Source organism: Sceloporus occidentalis, unplaced genomic scaffold (assembly GCF_023333645.1).
Source record: "Sceloporus occidentalis isolate IW3139 unplaced genomic scaffold, rSceOcc1.0.p SCAF_14, whole genome shotgun sequence".
In the NCBI taxonomy this organism is placed as follows: domain Eukaryota; kingdom Metazoa; phylum Chordata; class Lepidosauria; order Squamata; family Phrynosomatidae; genus Sceloporus; species Sceloporus occidentalis.
In genome coordinates this window covers 17,537,500-17,557,093 of record NW_028316994.1, presented here as the reverse complement: position 1 = coordinate 17,557,093, position 19,594 = coordinate 17,537,500, and the positions used below count along the sequence as shown (strand labels likewise).

Below are 19,594 nucleotides of genomic sequence, written 5' to 3'. Positions count from 1 at the left end.
AACAATGGAACAGGATGCCTCAGGAGGATATGGGTTCTCCTTGGAGGTATTTAAATCTAGGCAAGCTATACACAGAACAGGTGGGTTGGGAAGTGTGTCCTCCAAATGTACCTTCCAGCTCTATGATTATCTTAGAATTGTAGAATCATAGAGTTGGAAGAGACCCCAAGGGCATCCAGTCCAACCCATTGCCATGCAGGAATATACAACCATAGCAGTGGCTCAGTGCTAGGGAATCCTGGGAATTGTAGTTTATTGTGGCACCAGAGCTCTCTGACAGAGACGGCTAAATGTCTCACAAAACTACAGTTCCCAGAATTCCCTAGCACTGAGCCAGGGTAGTTAAAGCAGTTTCAAGATGGATTGTTTCTGCCATGTGTTTTGAACCCTAGACACCATAGTCCTATTGATGCAACCTAGAATCACATTGGCTTTTTAAGCTGCCTCATCACACTGTTGACTCGTGTTCAGCTGGTGGTCTACTAAGATTGCAGATCCCTTTCGCATGTACTGCTTACTTAAAATCTGGAATTGTCTGACTTCCCCTTTCTGCTGTAATACAAACTGCACGGTCATTCCCACCTAAGGATCCCCCCACTTTTTTACCCTACTAAACAGACCATCACTGTTGTTTAGAATCAGATCTAGAATCCCCTACTTGCCTCTTCCACCTTCTGGACAATAACATTGTGTGTAAGGTAAGTGAGGAATTTGTTGGACCTTAAATTTTTGACAGTTTGACATCCAACAAATATCAGGATAGTTGAAATCCCCCATTACTGCTACATCTCTTCTTTCTCAATGTGTGGTCTTCTGTTCTAGGAAAGCACCATCCAAGTCTTCGGTTTGGCTTGGAGGTCTGTAGTAGACCCTCACCACCACATCCCCGTGGTTTCTCTTCCCCTTTATTTTTCTCCAGGTGCTCTCAACCTGCCTTCCAGGTTTTAAGTCATGGGTCTGTTCATGGGTGTATGTGTGTATAGCACATGTACAGCAGCTTCCAACAATTCTGTGACAAACAGAGGCCCAACTAACCAGTGTAGACTAGTGGTTAGAGGTGGTTTAGGACTTGGAAAATCCAGGTTCAAGTCTCCATTAAACCACAAAAACTTTGAACCAGTCATACACATGCTCTTACTCAACCAAGGTGTTGAACTTTTGATCCTAAACTACATTTAGCACCATGGATAACTCCTCAAGCTAGCTTTTAAATCCTGGAATAAACTCACTACTGCCTGACATGGAATCTGCCAGCTGCTACTGTCTGGATCCAGTGTTCTAGATCAGCAGGACTCAGAGTGGATCGGCTGAGGATTTCAGACTCCCCAATAGTTTAACAACAGCAGCTATGAAATTAATCTTCCTTTTGTGATTAAAGAAGGGCAACTAAAATGGTGAAGGGTCTGGAAACCATGTCTTATGAGGAACGACTTAGGGAGCTGGGGATGTTTAGCCTGGAGAAGAGAAGGTTAAGAGGTGATATGATAGCCCTGTTTAAATATTTAAAAGGATGTCATATTCAGGAGGGAGCAAGCTTGTTTTCTGCTGCTCCAGAGAACAGGACCCAGAACAATGGATGCAAGCTATAGGAACAGAGATTCCAGCTCAACATTAGGAGGAACTTCCTGACAGTAAGGGCTGTTTGACAGTGGAACAGACTCCTTCCTCGGAGTATAGTGGAGTCTCCCTCCTTGGAGGTTTTTAAGCAGAGGCTGGATGGCCATCTGTCAATGGGGATGTTTTGATTGAGAGTTCCTGCATGGCAGAATGGGGTTGGACTGGATGGCCCTAGTGGTCTCTTCCAACTTTATGATTCTATGATTGCTTTGCATACTTTTAAAATTATACTAGAGAAATGAACAGAGATTCGAGTAACTAGATTTGTAGTTTGGTGGAAAGGATCAGTTCTGGTGACCAAGATGAATCTTTTAGTTCTGGATTCCTTATTTTGGATTAATTCCATGAGACTCCAAATGGTGGATCTTAAAACTCTAGTGTTTTTATTGGTTATATTTTTAACCTGCCTTTCACCCAACAATGTCAAACAAACCTATCTTCAAAAGGGTCCTGTGCAGTAGGCCAAGCAGAGAGGTCTGTCCATCCCTCTCTGTCTAGAGCAACCTTCTCCTCCTGTTCCCCTCCAGGTGTGTTGGACTCCATCGTCCCCAGCTGGACTGGACAAGTATGCACTGAACACTTGCTATATTTCCATGTTACACAAAAAGCATCCAAGAGGGAGATGGGATGATTTGCACTTGGCCAATAAATATAATGTTCTCTTTGGCTTGTTAACACTACCCTTAGTTCTAGAAATCATTTTAATATTTTAATCTTTGACACTTACGAACACAACAACATCCCAGAAGAACCAAAGAAGTTATATTTCTTGGATTAACAGGTCAGGAAGGAGATGGGTGGATGGACGGACGGAAGGATGGATGGATAGGGTCCAGTCTACCTAAGGACCATATGAGTCTGCCCAGGCCCTGAGATCCTTAGGAGAGACCCTTCTCTTAGTCCCACCACCTTCACAGGTTTGGCTGGGGGACACAGAAATGCCTTCTTGGTGGTTGCCTCAAAGCTCTGAACTCTCTTCCCAGGGAAATTAGAATGACCCCCTCTTTGCTGTCCTCCTGTCAGCATTTCCCCTATGCTGACTTAACTGAGTACAAACTCCTTTTGCACTTTGAACTCAGTTTGCAGCTGCTGAAGTAAAGTGAGGATAAAGAGGGAGGAGAAGAGAGAAACTGGGACATTTTAAAATCAGCTGGATAAACTGGGATGGCAGAGGATTACTTGGGACTGTTCTTACCAAACTGGGACAGTAAGACGATATTCCATCAGAGGCAGGAGAACAAGATGGATCAAGGGTTAGAATATCTCCCTTTCTCTCCCAGTTTCATCCTCTTTCTCATTCTTGGTCTCTGCTTTCCAGGTGATACCCCGCCATGGATATTGGAGGCCTGGAGACGGTGGTGGCCAACTCGGCCTATGTGTCGGCCCGGGGTGAAGGTGGGCCCTCCACAGCCCGGGACAAGAAGATGCGGGCCAAGCTGAAGCTGCCTCACATCACCCAGTGTGAACACATCAAAGATACCTTGGACCTGGACTTCAACTTCATCTGTGTGAGGCAGCCGATCGGCAAGAGGATCTTCCAGCAGTTTTTGGAGGATACGGATGAGTTCAAAGCGGCCGCTGGCTTGTGGAAAAGCATTGAGGACTACAACACCTTGGAGGAGGCCGACCGGCCCAAGGCGGCCCAGAAGAGCGTCAACAAATACTTTGACTCAGCCTCCAAGGAGTTCTGCCCCTTCCTGGAGGAGAAGGCCATCATGAGGGTCAAGGAGGACGCCAAACACGGCCACGGCGACCTCTTCAAGGAGTCCGAGCAGCACCTCCTCAAGTACCTCGAGGCGAACACCTTGGCCAAGTACAAGGAGAGCATCCATTTTGGCCGCTTCCTCCAGTTCAAGTGGCTGGAGTCCCAGAGCGTGACGGAGGAGTGGTTCATGGACTTCCGGGTGCTGGGCAAAGGCGGCTTCGGGGAAGTGTGCGCCTGCCAGATGAAGGCCACCGGCAAGATGTACGCCAACAAAAAGCTGAACAAGAAACGGCTCAAGAAGCGCAAAGGTTATGAGGTGAGGAGATGGGGGTCACAGCTGTGTGTATATGACAACATGACCCTTTTGGTTGGGGGGGGATTCTGGGGGCAGCCATCCAAAAAAAAGGAATGTTACCTAAGAGGAGGCACACCAAAACTAATGCTTTCCCATTCTGGTTTATACAGTTGGCCCTCCTTAACCAGAGGGTTTTTTTTTATCCACGGATTCAAGCATCCACGGCTTGAAAATGTTTTTTTTAAAGTCTAAATTCCAAATAGCAAACCTTGATTTTCCATTTTATGTAACAGACACCATTTCACTCTGCCACTGTATTTAATGGGGCTTGATCATCCATGGATTTTGGTATCTACAGGGGAACCTGGAACCAAATTCCAGCGGATACCAAAGGCCCACTGTATACATGAACAACTTCAAGCAAGCCCCAATACCTCCATTTTCCTTTGCTCTCACTTTCAAAATGGTGGCAGGAAGTGACAGGGTGGGACATCAATTCCGGTAGCCATTTTGAGAGGGACTGTTGAGGAAAATGGACATTTTGGAGCTTGCCTGAGACTCATGGCTGCTCATATATATGCTCATATATATGTTCAAATGAAGTGCTTGGTATCTGCTGAGGTTGGTTCCAGGATTTCCCATGGATACCAAAATCCATAGAGGATAAAGCCCCTTTAAATACAAAGTAAAATGATGTCCTTTACATAAAGTGGCAAAATCAAGATTTGCTTTTTGGAATTTGTATTTTTTAATAAATGTTTTTAGGCCATGGATAAAGTATCTGTGGATGCAGAGGGCAGGCTGCATAAGCCAGAACTGGAAAACATTCATTTTAGCAGCAACCACTCCTAGAATTGCCAAGCCAGCATTATGGGACTTATAGTCCAAACCACCTGCAGGGTACCACATTGGCAGGAAGAGGTGTTTTGGTTGGCACACCCCTGTTGGCAACTATAAGGTCTAGTAATTTGTGTGCAGGAGTATTTTAAAATGGAAGTAGGATGCCACAACTGGTATCTACCCCCACCCACAATTGCCAGCTTGTACAGTAGAGTTGCAGTACTTAGAAAGATCTTGTAGCCCCTTTGAGACTCACTGAAAGAAAGAAGTTGGCAACAGGAGCTTTCGTAGACTTCAGTCTACTTTCTTGGATGCTTTTGGAGTAGAGTTGCAGAAACTCAGTGCCTAGTTTTGCACCTGGGCAGGCAACTTCCAAGCACTGGAGGGCCATTTTTAATGCACCCCAGCACATTAGAGGGCCACACATACCCTCCGACACTCACCTCCAGAAATATAATGCCAGGCGCCATAGGTTTATTTCAGAGGAAGGAAGTGACAAAATCACCTCTGAGGATCCCTTGCCTAAGAAAACCCTATGAAATTCATGTCACTGTAAGTCAACAGGCAATTTGAAGACACAGACGTACACACACATCATGATCCTCAGAAAGCTACAAGGGCAACAAAAGGGAGGGGGGCATATATATAGCCCACAACCTACACTTTCTCCATCCCAGTTCTTCATAAGCCTCATACGGAAGAAAGAAATCACATCACTTCTGGATGCTCCTTGTGGAAATGCTTGACACACTTTGCCTGAGGTCAGGTGGCTGTTGATGCCGGCTCACATCCCCATCATCTGTCATCACATTTAGCACCTGCTCCAGGGAGGACATACCTTCCACCATCTTGGAAGTGTGCAGGAGATGCCAACAGAGACAGCATTCATTCATTCATTCATTCATTCATTCATTCATTCAGCACAAATGGCACCGTGCATACCAAGCATAAAATATATTGGTGAATGCACATTCCTCGTCAGCTGTTCCTCCATTCCCTCATTCAGATTATCATTCTGATTTTTTGAAGGATAGCTTCACAAATCAAAATATTTGGCCCACACACCCATTGAGCTTTGGGTGCAGGGCCAGACCTTCCATTAGGCAGAGCAAGCATATCCTCCAGCATTTCAACAATGAAAACCAGGACACATGTTGCCAAGCAGTATCAGATTGTGGCCAACTTGGCAAACATTATGTACGAGGAACAGCAGACAAGCTAGGAGAGGCTGCAGCTGTTTGCTTTTGCTGGAGCCTTCAGGGAAGAGTAAGATTCTGCCTGTTCATCTCCTCTTCCACTGCAGAGTTACTTGTGTACAAACTACTGGGGGGTTGGAGTGGATGGCCCTTGTGGTCTCTTTCAACTCTATTAAGTTTATCGCATGGGACTTGGAGAACGGGAACAGAGCGGAATGGAACAGAAAGGCAGAAAAACATGTTATCGCATTGGAGAACACTGCCGATGCCGCCAGGAGCCCCCAAGCTGTTCCCCAGCAGCTAATTTTGAAGAACTGTTCAGAATCGTTCTTCAAAATTGGCTTCTGTGGAACAGTTGGGGAACGGATTAGGAACTCCTGGCAGCATCAGTATCATTCTCCCATGCGATGACATACGTTTTTTCCTCTTTCTGTTCCATTCCGTTCTGTTGCATTTTGCTCCATTCCTGTTCTCCAAATCCTGTGCAATAAACTTAGGGGGGATACTGTAATTTTACAAGCTTCATTTATATACCGCTTCAAACCACCTAAGCAGTGTCTAAGCGGTTTACAACTGTAAGCTAATTTGCCCCCAACAATCTGGGTACAGTGGTACCCCGGGTTACGAAATTAATTCGTTCCGCCGCCGCTTTCGTAACCCGGAAAACTTTCGCTAGCCGAAAAGCCCATAGGCTTTAATAGCGAAAGCCGCGATTTCGTGTGAAATCGCGCCGAAAAGCACCAAAAATTTTTTCGTAACCCGGAATAACCTTCGTAACCCGGAAACAATTAATTAACTGGATTTTTTTCGTAACCCGGAAATTTCGTAAGGCGGCGCATTCGTATCCCGGGGTACCACTGTACTCATTTTAGTGACCTCGGAAGGATGCAAGCCTGAGTCGAGCTTGAGCCTCTTTGCTGGTCTTGAACTCGCAACCTTGTGGTTTTGAGTGAGTGGCTGCAGTACAGGCATTGAACCACTGCGCCACCAGGGCTCCTGGTGTATTTTATGTATACAGTGCACCTGCGCCATACGCGGGCGCGCCATACGTGGACTTGAGCGTATGCGCTCAAGCCGCGGCGCACGCGCAGGGCGGAAGGGGCAGCGCGTCCCATTCAATTGAATGGGCGCGTGCGCCCGTTGCGCCCTGCGCGTGCCCGCGCCGCCACGCACAAGCCCCATTGTTTCCAATGGGGCTCGAGCATAGGCGGAATTCGCCTTACGCGGAGGGATCCGGAACGGATCCCCCGCGTAAGGCGAGGACGCACTGTAATATGGTATGGGGATGTTTTAGTGTAATCCGCTTTGATTGTCTTGCTAGAGAAAAGCGGTTACAAATAAAAGTTTTATTATTTATTTATTTTATTTATCTGATTCTGTGATTCTGCTTTTGCACTTTGGACCCAGTTTGCAGCAATTAGAGTAAGCTGAGGACAAAGGTGGAGGAAAGACACTGGGACTTATTTATTTATTTATTACCCCGCTCTGATGGCTTACAGTTTGTTACTTAGACATTTCCCTGCCCTCAGGCTTACAGTCTAAAAGAAGACAAGACACAAAAGGAGAAGGAATGGCCATAGGGAAGGGGGAAAGTCCAGCAGATCTGCTCTCCCTTGGAGGCCTATTGGAGCTGGCTTGTCTTTCTCTCCCTCAAGATGGTGGATAAAAGCAGCTGAAAAGTGGGATGATGGAGGATTAATCAGGACTGTCTCTCCAAAATCAGGATAGTTGGAAAGTATGAGTAGTAGGGCAACTGCTTTGGGCAGCAAATGCTGAGGGGTGGGCCTAGCAGCCTCCTGGCTCAGGTGTGGCGGAGCGGATGAGACATTTCCCCATATGAAGTATTAAATTTAGCAGTCTAGCCACTTTCTGTATGTGGTCTGGGTATGTGCATGTCCCATTTTGGTCTTCAGTACTTCAAGCCAGCATGGCATAGTGGTTTGAGTGTTGGACTATGACTCTGGAGTCCAGGGTTCAGTTTCTAGCTCAGCCATGAAATCCATTGGGTGATCTTGGGCAAGTCACACTCTCTCAGCCTCAGGAGAAGGCAAAGGCAAATACATCTTGCCAAGAAAACCCCATGATTGCCTTAAGCTCACCATAAGTTGGAACTGACTTGAATGCACCCAACACCCAGCACACCTCAAGACAGCCCTCAATACCTTGAGCTGGTCCTGTCTGGAAGTCATCCTGTGAAGAGGAGAATAAGGAAATGATATTTATTAATTTTGTATTTGCCTTTTTTGCAGAATGGGACACAAGGCAACTCCCAATATGGGTTAAAACAAAAAGGCATGTACAAAATGGATAGTACAAAAGTGTTTTTAAAAAATAAACAGACAATCCCATTAAAAACCATTTTAAAACTGTTGTTTTAAAAGGCAGACAAACCATAATAATAATAACTATATTATTGCAAAAGAGGCTGTCTCTCAGCATCCTTGGACATTTAATTTTGGGGGAGCACAAATCCCAGATTGTGGAAATGTTAGTCCAAAAAGGGAACTTTTCTGAACTTGGCAAAAAGCCTTAGAAGCAAAGCTTTTGGCTACTTCACCAAAACATGGACACTGCTGCCACACATCATGGGTGCATCTACACTGTAGAAATAATGCCATTTGACATTACTGCTTTAAGCGCTGTAGCTCCATCCTGTAGAACCCTGAGATCTGTAGTTTTACAAGATCTTTATTTAGCCAAAGAGCGCTGCCGCTCTCACCGCTCTACAAATCCCAGGGTTCTGTTGGACGGAGCCATGGCAGCTAAAGTGGTGTCAAACTGCGTTATTTCTACAGTGTGGATGCACCCATGGTGATCTATGCGCCCCACCCTTGGTCAGGATTGCTCCCATCCCCCGCCATCCCTAGATTATTTTTAGCCCAAGCAAATTAGTCATCCTAATCCCTGCTTCCTATTCTGCCCAGCCAATTACTCCTCTAAAAGAGGCTTGTCTGACTTATCTGCTCAGTGGCCACAGCAGTCGATCCGGCGAAGGAGGCGTCAGAGGAGATCAGTGTCAATACGATGCTTTCTCAGCTGGGAGGATGAGGAAGATCAGCTGGAGGGGGGAGATGGGCACCTTCCCTGCTGTTGGGCAACCTCACTTCATGTGCATGAGCCAAAAGAGAGAACCTAGTCTCCCATGCATTGGGTAGGCCCAGCCCATTTTAAGATACATTGGTTGCATTGGTTGAAACCCAGTGGGTTTCATGGCTGAGTGAAGAATCAAACCCTGGTCTCCAGAGTCATAGTCCGACACTCAAATCACCACACCATGCTCACCCTTCCCGACATACATACATACATACACACGAGAAAACACATTTTCTCTCTCTGGGAGGCCACTTAGGAGTTTATCACACAGGACAGATCCCATGCAGACTTAAAAATCTGGAAAAAACATGCAAAAGCAGGTTGATTTTCAGACACGTCGGAGTTAATTAAGCAATAATGTGACATTAACTTTACTTTTGGGATTTTCAGTACTCCCTTAGTGAAGCCCCTTTGCAAAGATGTGTAGATCTCCTTCAGTGTGCATAGTTTAAGTAGGCCATCAAACTTCCCAGCTGTAGAAGCATGCTTAAGGCCCCATCCATTTCCTAATTTCACACCTTGCAGAATGCAGTCCTCTGCCAGAGTTTGGAAAAGTTACTTTTCTAGCCTACAACTCTTAGCATTGCCCCATCCAGTATGGGAAAGAGTGTGGAAGCTCACAACCCAACAACCTCTGACAACCCATAAACACACACACAAAGCGACCCTTTCTTGTTTCTAGGGGTCTTCACTTGATCTCATTCTCAGATGGAAGAATGAATATTTTCAATAGCTTTCTCCCCTGTAAATAAGAGCGTGTCATTTGTTTATTTATTTTGCATTTTCTATAATTTTTCATCAAAAACCTTTGAAACTTGTTAGAAGGAAAAAAATGCATGCAAAGAACATATTTTTGCACAGTGTCCCCCCCTGTCCTTCACAGTCCCATCATTTATCCCAATGGTGGGATGGGGGGAATCTTTTTGGCCATGAGACACTATTTTCTGTACATTTTTGTTTGCACAACCTAAGTCTATTTTCCATTTTAAAGGAAGTTTTCTGTCCAAACAAATTTTTCGCACACACTCCCAACAATCTCAGATTGAATACGAAACCATTTCCCTGCAGTTGACTGTCTCCTGATCGGTTGCTTCACTGTATTTAGAGACATCCTTCCTCTCTGAGGATTAGGAGAGTTGTAAGTCTTTCTGACATCCGCCTTGAGTCCCTATGTTGGAAAAAGGCGGGACATAAAATAATAATAATAATAATAATAATAATAATAATAATAATAATCCCGGCTTGTTCCATTGCAGGGGGCGATTGTGGAGAAGAGGATTCTAGCCAAAGTCCACAGCCGTTTCATCGTCACCTTGGCTTACGCTTTCCAGACCAAGGCAGACCTCTGTCTTGTCATGACGCTGATGAACGGAGGAGACCTCAGGTGAGAGATGGGCAAGTAGTAAACCAATAGGAATGAAAATCTTCATTAATTTTGCTCACATAGGCAGGAACAACAATTTCAATTAATGTTGTCCCCACTACAGGAAAGTCCTTGAAAACTGCCCAGTTTTCAAGGACTGTTTGCTGTTTGGGACTTACTCTGCACACACATAAAAGTATGTGGCCGAAGTTGACCAGAGTAGTCTGTCACACTGGAGGACCTAGAGATTCCTAGAGAGAACGTATGAATCAAATCTGTGAATAATCCAATCCACAAAAGTCAAAGCCACAAATGTGGAGGGTTTCTTGGGATAGAATTTCACAGGGGAGGGGAGAGCAACCCAGTTTTGAATTTCTACAGGGATTTGTGTTAGGAACCTTGCATTTCCTCTCTCTGCTCTCCCTCCTTATTCTCCCTAGATACCACGTCTATAACGTGGATGAGAAGAACCCTGGGTTTTCAGAAGCCCGGGCTGTTTTCTATGCAGCCCAGATCATCTGCGGCTTGGAGCACCTCCACCAAAACCGCATCATCTATCGAGATCTCAAGCCAGAAAACGTCCTACTGGATGACGCAGGTAAAGAGAGGCCCCAGGGCTGCTCATCCCAGGGGCAGATCCAGGAAATGTTCCTTTTGTGGACAACTACAACTCCCAGAATCCCCTAGTTTGAGGATTCTGGGAGTTGTGAACCCCCCAAAATGCACCTTTCTTAATTTTGCCTCAAAACATTGCAGACTGGACTTCCTGGAAGGTGAAATATGTACAAATCAGAACAATCCCCAAGCCAAAAATCAAAGTCAAGATGATGATGATAATAGTAATAGTAATAATAATAATAATAAATTTTATTTATATACTGCCTTTCCCATAGGATCAAGGCAGCTCACAACATCAGATAAAACACAATATACAGTTAAAATACATCCCGTTAATTCCCCCCCCCCCAACTTTACGACACTAAAATATTATTACCTTTATCTCTTTTGCAACTGAAACTGAAGCTGAAAATGGCCTTTAATTAGGAAAACAATCCTTTTTAATGTCCATATACCTTTAGCATGCAACTGATTTGCAGAAATAAACATATGAAATCTTACATGGCGAAAGCCAGTGTTGGGTACTGGTTTGAGCATTGGACTATGACTCTGAGGATCAGTTCACTGCTTGGCTATGGAAAGACACCTTGGGCAAGTCCCACACTCTCAGCCCCATAGCCCTCTTAGATTGTATGCCATAGGCAGGTTTTTAATTTTTGTTTTAATTTTTGTATACTCAGTATGTACAGCACTGTGCAAAGTTTAATAATAACAATACTAATAATCCTGTTATAGGGTTGCCTTAGGGTCGCCGTAAATTGGAAGTGACTTGAAGGCACAGAAATATTACTCAGTTACTAATAGAGGAATGTCCAGGTATACAGGAAAGGTTTCAGCCCTGCACCTTCCCAGTAGGCTTTACCACTGTATTTTTTGTAAACAAGAAATGATGCCATCTTGCTTCCTGTTTTTGCTTTGGACTGGTTTCCAAATGGAGCTGGAGAGTAGCAGCCTTCTTCAAGCCTGGCCGCATGATGTCGTAGCGCTTCAGTTCTCTTCCCACATTAAACGGTTGTCAAAGTGTGTCTTTTGACAAACTTATTTTTCCAGCTAGACAAAAGAGGCACTTTGACAGCTGTCGCAGCTATGAAGTCAAGCAGAGAGGCACAGCGAAAGCCACTACTCTCCAGCTCCATTTCAGCTTTGCTTTCTCTTGCGATAAGGCTTCCAGGGTTCATGAGTGGAGTAAAACCACTGTGGATTGGGCCATATTTTGTGGTTTCTGGGTGGGAAAATGCTTTGATATTTATTTTTAAATTGGGGGCTAGGGATTTTTTGTAGGTCTCTTGATAGGCTTGAGGGGTATAAAATTAAAGTTGGGGCAACGTGAGGTCCTTGGGGTGCACTTTCCTCACTTTTTGCTAAGGCCTGTTGTCAAGGGCTCAGCATGCCTTGGAAAAATTACTTCCTTTGGATGATAACTCCCAGTGGCCATGCTGGCGGCGGAGGTGGGGGGGGGGGGGTGTCTGGGAACTGTAATTGGAAAACCCTATTTCCCCCCCTTCCAAAAATAATTTGCAGCCAGGCTCTGATCATCTTCAATTAAAACATCTATAAAGCTTTCAGTAATATTTATTAAAATGTCTTTTCTTTGAACACTGAAAAGCAAAATTTGAGTCATTATGCTAAGCTTTGATTTTGGAAGAATACACCTAAATAGAACCGACTGGCGATCCTCTCCTCATCCCACTCTACCTTCTTTTAAAAAACTACGAAATACAAACCCTGCTGCTTTCCACTGCCGTCCTAAAGTAGGTTTCCTGACTACTTAACATTTCAAGATTTCTCTCTCTGTGTCACTCTCTTTCTCGAGGCCTTTTCAAGTCTTTGCAAAACAGAACACTGAAAACATGAGTCATCACCAAGCGCTAATCCGGCATCAAGAGCGACTAAAAATAAGACAAAACGCCAAACTGTAAAGAACTCAGAAATCAGGCCTGGCAGATTCAAGGGGGGCACAAAGCAGCTATCGCTGTGTGACCCCAGGAGGACTTCAATTAAAAATGCAGGGGGCCCTTGGTATCTGCTGGAGTTTGGTTTCAGGACCCCCCATGGATACCAAAATCCATGGATGTTCAAGTCCCATTATATACAATAGCGAAGTAAAATGGTCTCCCTGATATAAAATGTCAAAATAAAGGCTTGCTTTTTGGAATTTATATAGTTTTAAAATATTTTCAAGCCTTGGATGCTTGAATTTGTGGATTAAAAATCCATGGATACAGAGGGCTGACTGTAAATAAATAACAGCATTCTACTCCCCTGAATTGTAGATGCCACTTAGCCTCAACATTTGGGCTTCCTTTTTCAAAAGAGCATGCAACATTTGGACGTTTGTAAGTTAAGAACACTATTGTCTTCTCATTTTTCGTAATGCAGTGTCTTAAAACAAATTCAGAATTTTGGTTTAGAATTTTAAGTGGTTCCCCAATGTATGCATAAAGAAAACCCCAACCTGCTTTCATAGCCAACTGTTTTGGGGTTTCTTGTTATGATCTCTTTGTCTTTTCTCATAGGGCATGTCCGCCTTTCAGACCTGGGCTTGGCAGTTGAACTAGAAGAAGGGAAAGACAAGACCACCGGCTACGCTGGCACACCAGGTGGGCTCTTCGGGTGCGTGGGAGCCCTAAAATGCGGGATCAGCCCTAGCCCAAGGCCTGGGTGAGAATAAGGCAACACTCCCAGTCCAGGCCCTCCAGCATTTCGCAGATTAAAACTGGGACTCATGTAGCCAAATAGCATCAGAGTGTGATCAGAATGGCAAAAAGTACGGAAGAGGAAGAACTCATAAGCTAGGAGGAGATGCGTCAGTTTCATTTTGCCTGATCCTGATGGGAAGGGCAAGAGTCTATCCCATCCAGAGCCATAGTCTAACGCTGGAACCACAGTACCATGCTGACTGTTTAGGATATAAATGCCCTCAATCTATGAAAATTACCCCCCTCCCTTTAAATATAGCTTTGCAATCTCAGTGGCCATGCTGGTCAGAGGATCTGGGGAGCTGTAGGAACCAGCATAGTTTGAGCTATGACTCTGGAGACTAGGATTTGAATCCCACCTTAGCCATGGAAAACCACTGGGTGACCTTGGGCAAGTCATATGCTCTCAGCCTCAGAAGATGACAACGGCAAACCTCCTCTGAACAAATCTTGCCAAGAAAACCCCATGATAGGTTTGCCTTAGAGTTGCCATAAGTCGGAAACAACTTGAAGGCATACAACAACGGTAATTTCCCCCAAAGCTAACTTTCCTGAACTCAGTCCTGGAACACTCTCTCACTTCTCTCTCTCTCTCTCTCCATTCCAACAGGATTCATGGCTCCAGAGCTGCTGAAAGGGGAACAATATGACTCCAGCGTAGATTACTTTACCCTGGGAGTCACCCTCTTTGAAATGATTGCTGCAAAAGGTCCTTTCCGCAGCCGCGGTGAGAAGGTAATCCCTTTTGGGAAAGCTATAAGTTGCAGAAGGTATCTGGCAGCTTCCATGTAAAGAAGCTGCTCTGGATTTTAGCATGAACTTTAAGTGATCTATCCAAAGTGCAAAGCCCATTTTGGGTTAGGACTGAGAACCTTAATGCCTGGACTTTTGTTTGAACTCTGAAGTCTGAAATGAAACAACCCTAGCCATTTCCGTTTAAGCTCCAGCTAAATCCCAGAATGGATTCACCGCACTACTGAGATGAAACCATACATGGCACTTTTAAAGCGCCATGTACATTGATGGTGCTATATAAACAACCACAACAACAACAACAACAACAATAATAATAACCACATGGCAATACTATACTAGCTAGAGAAATCTTGGGATTTGTAACATCATGAAGCCACCAACTTGGTGAAAGTTGCCCAAATCCTCAAGTTCAGGATTTCATCATAGAACAATACAAATGGGAGAGGCTAACATAATTTATGGACAAATACATCATCCCAGATTTGATAGGTGACCTCCACTTCCTCCCTTCCTTCCTTGTGTGATGCGGCAGCTAACAAGGCCAATGCGATTTTAGGCTGCTTCAATAGAAGTATAGTGTCTAGATCAAGGGAAGTAATAGTGCCATTATATTCTGCTTTGGTCAGGCCCCACCTGGAATACTGGGTCCAGTTCTGGGCAAAACAATTCAAAAAGGATGTTGAGAAAGTGGAGCCATGTGTCCAAAGGAGGGCAACTAAAATGGTGAAGGGTCTGGAAACCATGAAACCCTGTGAGAAGAGACTTAGGGAGCTGGGGATGTTTAGCCTGGAGAAAAGAAGGTTAAGAGGTGATATGATAGCCCTGTTTAAATACTTGAAGGAATGTCATATTGAGGAGGGAGCAAGCTTATTTTCTGCTATTCTAGAGACTAAGACCCAGAGCAATGGATGCAAGCTCCAGGAAAAGAGATTCCAGCTCAACATTAGGAGGAATTTCCTGACAGTGAGGGCTGTTAAACAGTGGAACAAACTCCCTCAGAGTGTAGTGTAGTGGTTCCCAACCTGTGGGTCGGGAGCCCTTTGGGGGTCAAATGACTCTTTCATTGAGGTCGCCTAGGGCCAGAGGAAAACACCTCTTTAATTACAGTTATGAAGTAGCAATGAAAATAATTTCATGGGTTTGGGTCACCACAACATGAGGAACTGTATTAAAGGGTCGTGGCATTAGGAAGGTTGGGAACCACTGGTGTAGTGGAGTCTCCTTCCTTGGAGGTCTTTAAGCAGAGGCTGGATGGCCATCTGTCAGGGATGCTTTGATTTAGATTTCCTGCATGGCAGAAGGGGGTTGGACTGGATGGCCCTTGCGGTCTCTTCCAACTCTATGATTCTATGATTCTTCTTCAGGTGGAGAACAAGGAGGTGACCCGCCGTATCCTGAACGATCCTGTGACATATCCAGACACGTTCAGCGCTGAGTGCAAGGCCTGCTGCGAGGGGCTGATGGCCAAAGACCCTGCCGCACGACTGGGGTTCAAGAATAACGACTGCAGCGAACTAAAGAACCATCCACTTTTCCAGAAAATGAATTGGGGACGACTAGAGGCAGGTAACAACCTCCAGGATAGTTGGACCATGTATGGGAAAACACAAAACAGTCATTCCCCCTCTCCCCATTTCTTTCTGCAGCTCCAGGCTACTAAACCAACAGACTATGGCTCCTCTGTAGGCTACTTAAAACCAGAGCATGGGAATAATTAATTTTAAAATATATTTTGCTACTTCCAGTCCACTAACATTTTCAGCAGTGGTTTTAAAATGTGTTAATTCACTCATGCATCATATCATACCCCTGCTGTCAATTCTTCTAAGCACTGATTAACATTGCATTTTGATTTGATTTGTTACCGTTGCAGAAATAATTGACAATGTTTAGGAATTTTAATTGATTTTATTTTTTTTAAAATTGCCCTAAACATTTATTGTCAGTTCTGATTAGAGGTGACCTATTGAATCAATGGGATTTTCATAAGTGTCAACTTACCATTAAACAATTAATTTCATTAGTATACTCTGTTGGAATGAACAATCAAATTCAGACCCTAGAATTGCCACACGAGAAATACAATGGATAACGATCACAATCACAGATGGTTTGCCTAATTATTATTTTTAATGCCAATTAATTTTCCTTAATTTTTAATAGTGCTGCATTAGCAGTGAAAGTAACATTTCCAATCTCTGAATAAAAAACGAGCTAGAGCTTTTGCAAATACAGATGAGGCAAATTTTGCAAGAAATCACCTGCAACAAACTTGTTCCTATATCTTTCTGCATTGCAAGTGCAAGTAGAAGTATACTATTCATGTTTGCCTAACTGCACCCATGAAATACCAAGTAACCATTCCAAATAATTTTCCTGCCAACTGCTGTTTGATGGGGCAGGTGAGAACACACCCGTACCTCTGAACATGCTTTGGAGGCAGGTGACGCGAGTAGAGGCCAAAGGTCTCACGGTGTTTTCTAGAAAGAACATTGTCTTCTATGGCTGCATCCACACTGGAGACATCACCTGGTTTGGCACCGCTTTAACTGTCCTGGCTCAAGGCTATGGAATTCTGGGAGTTAGAGTTTGTTGTGGGGTCCAGAGCGGAGGGCTTATTGTTAAATAGAGGACACTTAATTTCTCAAGAAATATTCATACTTTTGCATCAGGAAAATTTTTAGGTGGTGTTGAGGTAAAACATGCCAATGCCATCCCAATTTTAGAAAAAAATATTTTACCTGTGTTGGGGGCAGAAACCGCAAATAGGAAACCCCAGTCCACTGGCTCTCTCTTTAGGATTGCCCAGTTGCGGCTATAAAGTGGTATTTTGAAATCCAGAAGACATCCAAGGTAGCTGTGTTGGCCATAAAGTAAATCCCATAACATCAAAAATCCACCAACCAAAGTGCACAATACCTGATGACTACCTTATGATGACAACACCTTACCTGGTGAAGAAGCCAGTGGAGCTTTGAAAGCTTGCAACATGTATAATATTGTGCATTTTGTTTGTTCCAATAAAGGTATCACTGTTTGGTGGATTTTTGATGTAATTGGATTTGTTATATGGCCAACACCTCTGCCCCTGAATGTTTACAGGAGTTGTATGCACTGTCATGGCTTTCTGTAGAAACTGCACTCTGATAAGGATGCAAATTATTCTCATTTAGAGACACTTTGAGCTGGCACAGGGGGATAGATTTGCTCAGAACGACAAGCAAGGAGTATGCCAATATGAACCACACCAACTCTGCTTCCCTCCTCTCTTGCTCAGGTATGGTTGAGCCCCCCTTTGTTCCTGACCCCAAAGTGGTCTACGCCAAGGACATAGGTGATGTGGGTGCCTTCTCTACGGTGAAGGGTGTGATGCTGGATGATACCGATAAGGCGTTCTACGATGAATTCTCCACGGGAAACATCCCCATCCCCTGGCAGGAGGAGATGGTTGAGACAGGGGTCTTTGGGGAGCTGAATGTCTGGGGTGCTAAGGGCTCCATCCCACGGGATCTGGACCGCAATGCGCCTCCTTCCTCTGCCACCAGCAAATCGGGGACTTGCCTTCTGCTCTGAAAGGAGGCCGCCAGGTTTTCTGTGAGATTCCTGATGGCAGGACTAGGCATGGCATAGACATTGAAGCCATTGCTCAATGCCCTCTGGGCCACACTGCCCTTCCAGAGCTGGGGAAAGAAGTCGCAAATCCTAACTCTGCAATTCACTTTTCTCTAAAGGGTTACACTCTATTTCCTTTTCTGGAAACCAGTGGGAAAAAGTCCAGGAGAGAGTGCTTATTTTGACCCTGCCTCCTTTCTTCTCTAACCAGTAGGCTCCACATCCGCTTATAGAACCAAGGCATGAAGATTGTTTTAGTTTGCAATGGCCTGACCTCTTTTGACATCCAAGTGGGAAGGCCCCATACCTGGATTCTGGCTTCTTACCTCCAGTTTGGGGACAAGAACCAAAAGCAATCGATTGGAGCAAGGCGACTGCCTTGTCTGCCAGAGAGCCATCTTATGAGTCTTAAAGAAAGGAATCAGAGACTGATAAACCCACCGATTCCTATTTAAAGGAGGACTGATTCTAGCTCAGGTTTCATCCTGGTGCCCTGTGATGGGGCTGACCATTCTGGTGCTGAAGAAACAACACAGACACTTTGGTTGAGATTTTACACCGGGGTTGCACAGCATCCATCTCCATGTGCGAAGCTGCACTTTGATTATGCTACATGACACTTGTGTCAAACAGCAACCTGGCACAACATAGTATGCCACAGCTGAGAATGTGCATCTGCATACCCGATGGCACAGCATGTGCCCCTTTCTTCCTGAGGCTTAGGACTGAATGTAGACCAAAATGCCCAACTGCTTCCATAGGGGAGTTTACACCAGCGTGAGACACCAACAAGAACCCAGTCATTACTTCTCACCATCTCCAGTTCTAATTTCTAGTGCACTTTATATTTACTCAATGGATTTTGATGACAGAAAAGTTCCTGGAGCTGATGTGGAACTGCATGTTGCAAGCCACTCCGTTACACTTCCCAGTTCTTTTGCCCTAACCACCACCTTTTTGTACTGGATTCTCTCTTGCAACTCTTTGATCAGTTGGATGAGGACTGAGATGGCCAAGGGAGATAAACCCAGTCTCCAAGAAAGCTGTGCCATCCACATTGGGGCACCCAGCTCTCTGCTCATCTCATGAACAGGTTTTTCTCTGGAGATGCTGTCCTCTCAAAATACAGACATTCCTCTCCATGATACCAAATCTCAGCTTTCTGGAGTTATGGCTGGGATAATAATAATAATAATAATAATAATAATAATAATAATAATAATATGTTTTATTTATATACCGCTATTCCAAAGATCATAGCGGTGAACAGCAAGTAAGCTAATTAGCAAGTAAGCTAATTTGCCCCCAACAGTCTGGGTACTCATTTTAGCTCCCTCCTCGGAAGGATGCAAGCCTGAGTCGAGCTTGGGCCCTTTTGCTGGTCTTGAATTCGCAACCTTGTGGTTTTGAGTGAATGGCTGCAGTACAGGCATTTAACCACTGCGCCACCAGGATGACTTTGGTTTTGATACTGTTTGGTGTTGTGTAGTGGGTAAGGATTAGAGAAGGTTGCCCTAGCCATCATCTGAGGCTGAGAGAGATAGGACTTCCCTTTGCTGTCAGCCAACATTTCTTATCCAGTAACAATAAATGATATTGTCTTCACAGCAGGTAAATAACACTTTGGGCTTCTTGTATTGTATGGACAGCTGTACGTGGAAAGAATTGGTTGTTGTTGTGTCATTTCTGATTCACAGTGATCCGAAAGTGAACCTATCATGGGGCTTTCTTGGCAAGTTTCTTTACAGAAGGTTGCCCTTGCTATCATCTGAGGCTGAGAGAGTGTGACTTGCCCAGGGT

General features: G+C 44.6%; 1 protein-coding gene across 1 annotated transcript in view; it reads left to right on the top strand.

The window, feature by feature from the left end:
* LOC149304319 (rhodopsin kinase GRK1-like) overlaps positions 1-19,000 on the top strand; it is a 28,282-nt gene extending 9,282 nt beyond the window's left edge. The window contains exons 2-8 of the mRNA XM_089479840.1: positions 2,936-3,638; positions 10,003-10,130; positions 10,550-10,707; positions 13,244-13,327; positions 14,037-14,161; positions 15,547-15,748; positions 17,460-19,000. Coding sequence (XP_089335966.1) covers positions 2,949-3,638; positions 10,003-10,130; positions 10,550-10,707; positions 13,244-13,327; positions 14,037-14,161; positions 15,547-15,748; positions 17,460-17,755 — 1,683 coding nt within the window. The 5' untranslated portion in view covers positions 2,936-2,948 and the 3' untranslated portion in view covers positions 17,756-19,000. The remainder of the gene's footprint in view (positions 1-2,935; positions 3,639-10,002; positions 10,131-10,549; positions 10,708-13,243; positions 13,328-14,036; positions 14,162-15,546; positions 15,749-17,459) is intronic.
* Positions 19,001-19,594: the final 594 nt, after the last annotated feature.